This window comes from Bipolaris oryzae (assembly GCF_000523455.1).
Source record: "Bipolaris oryzae ATCC 44560 unplaced genomic scaffold scaffold_429, whole genome shotgun sequence".
Lineage (NCBI taxonomy): Eukaryota > Fungi > Ascomycota > Dothideomycetes > Pleosporales > Pleosporaceae > Bipolaris > Bipolaris oryzae.
In genome coordinates this window covers 1-4,142 of record NW_006911705.1, presented here as the reverse complement: position 1 = coordinate 4,142, position 4,142 = coordinate 1, and the positions used below count along the sequence as shown (strand labels likewise).

General features: G+C 49.4%; 3 protein-coding genes across 3 annotated transcripts; all 3 read left to right on the top strand.

Annotated features, from left to right (window-relative positions):
• Nucleotides 1-759: 759 nt before the first annotated feature.
• On the top strand, nt 760-1,405 carry COCMIDRAFT_111292 (uncharacterized protein; the record flags this gene model as incomplete). The annotated part of the gene is made up of 3 exons (XM_007695755.1): nt 760-925; nt 981-1,051; nt 1,106-1,405. 3 exons carry the CDS (start codon nt 760-762, stop codon nt 1,403-1,405), a joined length of 537 nt encoding a protein of 178 aa, XP_007693945.1.
• A 439-nt stretch (nt 1,406-1,844) lies between these two features.
• Nucleotides 1,845-2,619, top strand: COCMIDRAFT_111293 (uncharacterized protein; the record flags this gene model as incomplete). Its single annotated transcript, XM_007695754.1, has 2 exons — nt 1,845-2,355; nt 2,420-2,619. 2 exons carry the CDS (start codon nt 1,845-1,847, stop codon nt 2,617-2,619), a joined length of 711 nt encoding a protein of 236 aa, XP_007693944.1.
• A 434-nt stretch (nt 2,620-3,053) lies between these two features.
• COCMIDRAFT_111295 (uncharacterized protein) lies at nt 3,054-3,971 on the top strand (the record flags this gene model as incomplete). Its single annotated transcript, XM_007695753.1, has 1 exon — nt 3,054-3,971. The coding sequence occupies one exon, from the start codon at nt 3,054-3,056 to the stop codon at nt 3,969-3,971; it is 918 nt and encodes a 305-aa protein (XP_007693943.1).
• Nucleotides 3,972-4,142: the final 171 nt, after the last annotated feature.

Genomic DNA, 4,142 nt, shown 5'->3' with positions numbered 1-4,142 from the left:
TCTGGTAAATGAATTCAGGATGCAACTACCGATAAGGCCACTACACTCGCCGATTGATTAATCCAGTGGAGCAGTTTGGGGGCTATCTTGGGTAAAACTAGTGCTTAGCCAAGCTTCCTGGAGTCATTTGGAAGAGGAAAGGTGTTTGCACGCCCCAATGTTGGTTATCAGTAAGGTTTCAGTCATACACGTGCCTTTTAAAGTCAATCTTGATATTATAGCCCAACACTCACGTCATGGATTTTCGAAATAACTGTTGTGTTTTTTTAAAATGTTTTTGAAGTCCACTATAGATCTTTCCATGGTCCTCAAGCGCGCTTGGAAGCTCCTGAGAGTGTTATATCTCATTGAGAAATCCGATGTTCCTGCTGTCTCTATACCAACTGTAAGATATTGAATACATCATTAGCTATCGACACTAATCAGAGCGCAGGTTGTCGCGGCATTTGCAACTTCAGGAGTGCCCAGTGTGCCCTTGTTTATCAAGGGGGTAGTCTGGTGCCAATTGCATCTGTTGGCCTTTGAAGTATGTGCAGGAAGGTCATGCTCCGCTTTGAAACACGTTATACTGACATGTGCATAGACCAAGAACCAGGTGATTTGGACTCGACTTTGTAGATTCTGGTAGCCAATGCTAATGTAGTGAATGAGATTGTTGGTTTTGAAGAAGATCGCATTGCGAAACCGCATCGCCCACTTCCCTCTGGCCTCATTTCTTTAGAAGAAGCCCACACACTCTATCGCTGCCTTTTATTTAGCATGTGGATTGCGGCTTTACATTGTAACACCCTTGTTTGCACCATTGCATATACTGCCGCCATCATGATTTACAATGAAGGCGGATTCGCTGCTTTTGCCATTTTGAAGAATGTTGTTGGAGCTTTCGGTCTGATGTGCGAGTGTTGGGGAACTGCAGTTACTTTTTGTGAGCGTGCAATCCGTGCAGGTTTTTCATTCGAGACTATACTTATGTACGACAGCTGACGGGGAGGATCTGCATGGCAAGAAAGCCCTGTCAATTCTCATTTTCGGTCTCATTTTCTCAACTACTGTAAGTCCTTTGGTAGCAGGCAAGTGAAAGCTAAATTCATTCTCTTCGCGATAGGGACATGCCCAAGATTTCCGTGACCGATCAGCAGATGCAGTTATGGGCAGAAAGACGATACCGTTAGTCCTTTCTCAGCCCCTGGCCAGGTGGTCGCTTGCAGTCTTGATCGCGGCATGGACAGCAGGCCTGATTGTTTTTTGGCAACCTCCCGTGGTTATAAGTATCACTTTTTCCTTTCTTGCGCTTCGAACATTGGGTGGTTACCTTATGAGTTATGAGGAGAAAGATGATTCCGTGTCGTATGTTTATTACGGGGTAAGATTGTTCTTCGAAACTAAAACAGCCAGGAGATGCTAAGATAGCCGCAACAGATCTGGCTGCTGGGTAGTAACATCCTGCCCTTCTTTCCTCGAATGAGGGGAGAATTCAATTGAATAAGCTTGGTGCATGGAATGAGTTGAATGGATGATAGACCATCGATATGAGTGTGTTAGGGGAGTGGCAAAGAGTGTACAACAGGATGGGTCTATAGTAAACCCTTATGGTACCAGAAAGAGATTCATCGGTAGTCTCTGTGAATTTGAACAAGGACGAGCTGAGAATAGTAACCTGGTTCAGTCGTTTTATCGGTGATGGTCATAAGTCAGGGTAGGACGGCGGATATGCGCTAGCTCGACTAGTAAGTAGGAGACTGTCCGAGCTCCCCGCAGACGATGACAGCATAGATTATCACTCGAATCATAAACTTTGACCTGCAACAGCATACAGCGTCACCACGTCAATTGCCTAATCCAACATGGAACCGAGCATATCTAGATGTATCCGCACGTTTTCACAACGCTCGATACAAGCACCATGCCGTTCAGATGTGGCAAGACGCAGACCATCCTCATTTGCACGCCCATGTCACGCACAATGGCTGCACACAACGCGCCCCGCCCTTGTCCAGTCCCGAGCCCCGAAGACACGCGACCGAGGGCCGAAAAGTAATGAGGATACCCAGACAGATTTCAGTGCTCTGGATTTGCTCCGCAACACAGCGGCTCCTGCCACCTCCATCGACGCATGTACAGGCGATGGCTTCGCACTCAACAACCAAATGCGCATCAGCGGCAGCGGCATCCTACTGGTTGGCGGCGAGGCATTCCGATGGCGACCGTGGCTACATGAACAACGAAAGGAAGGCACAGTAGGAGAAGGGGGTGCGGGTGAAGATGCAATGACGGGCAAACTACTGAATGCTAAGAGACAGTGGGAGGTGCCAGAGCAGGCGTGGGGTGTGTTGGAGCTGGTATATCCTAAGCCTGGTATGCGGCAATATGGCCTTTCAGTTTTCCCAAAGACGCCGTTGGTCTAATAATACCTTGACAGATCTCCTAATCATCGGAACGGGTCCGAACACTACGCCTATTGCGCCTGCGGTTCGCAAGTATCTAAACGGCCTAGGCATTCGACTCGAGATCCAGGACACGAGGAATGCAGCTGCGCAATTCAACCTCCTCGCGACGGAGCGCGGAGTCGGACAGGTTGCGGCAGCGCTGATACCGATCGGGTGGAGAGAAGGGCGTTGAGAAGGAGACTAGCCAACGAATGACATGAACCTAAAAGAACACAAAAAGAGGTATCCAAGGGCACAAGCTGGCAGTGGCGGTGAACACGTATGAGTGAGTAGGCACATTTCGTTTGCACTCTTGTCATTTCACCTTCGATCCTGCGTGCTGCCACTGCTTTGTACATTTTCCAATCCTTTGTTCCTGGCTGCAAGCAGGCCTTTACATGCGGCATCACTTTATCCGTCGTTTTGTTAGCCATTCTACCTGCATAAGTCGCTTGCATTTTCCTAAAATCATTCAAGTTTCCCTGATTTCCTTTCGACAGCAAGCGCGCTTGTCATCAACGAGCAAAGTGACCTACCCGTACCGGTCCCAGCACCCTTTTGCCTGTCCCATTTCTTTGTCCTACCAGTGTTTCTTTGGTTGCCATCATCTCACAACGGCATAGGCATATGTGTCTCAATCATTTTGTTCATTGGCCATCAGCTGTATTCGCGCTCCTTCTTCGTCTGGCTGTGCGAATCTTCCAGAACACGTTCAACGCCGGTACAAGGTGGGGTTTCGGCACACGATTTGGGGTGGGAGACAGGGAAGCCGTCATGGAAACGACACCTTTACTTAAGCAAGACCACTCTAGTGCCTATCAACCCCATCGCAACATGAACTACCTTGCCATCCCACACACACCATCAGCCTTATCGAATCTTCATAACCCGAATCTTCATAACCCGCCGCTTCCGCTTGCACCCAACATCGGCTCCAGACGCTCGGCCCTCGCGTCCCTGCAGTCGGGTACCTTAAAGCTCGAGTCTTCCCTGGCTTTTATGCAAATTTCACAATCAGGCAATAGTTCACACAACATGAACATATCTAGTACCGAGAGGCAGTCGCTACGTGCCATACTTTCTCCCGTGTATGAGGACTTGGAAAAGCTCAAAACCCTGACACCCGAAAGTCTGCCGCCCTATAGCCCACACGTTCGAGCCAAGAGCCACGCTCAGATCCTCAAGCACAAGCTTCTACCTATTGGTCGGTTCATTGTCACCTATCTCGATCGTGTACCAGAACAAGGTCGAGGGGCCCTGGAGCTGCAATTGTGTCGCCTCATCGCTATGGAATACTGGCCACTGCCTATTGAAGACTTCACTCATTTGAAGGTCCAGGAAATATATCGAAATGCCCTCTTCAAGATTGGCCAGCACAGGGCAATTATTTCAGCAACGGACCATCACCCAACGAGTCCACTGCCGGGCCATTCACTTGCCAACCCATTTTCTCCCACAAACCCACCATCTTCCAGCTCGGCCAACGACACAGAGATGGACACTGGCGGTGGCAAGTCTCCAGACCGTATGCACCAGCTCAACTAGGGGACCGGTTCAGACATTGCCATAGCGGATTTACCAGTTGAAATGCGTTTGGTGGGCAAACGCTGGCTACTTGTGAGTTGTCAGATCAGTGACAGTATTCGGGTGTGATCGAGCAACTGGATCTGTGATCCGGGCCGATCAGAGCCGAGCGCCAAGGTCCACCCCTAGGCA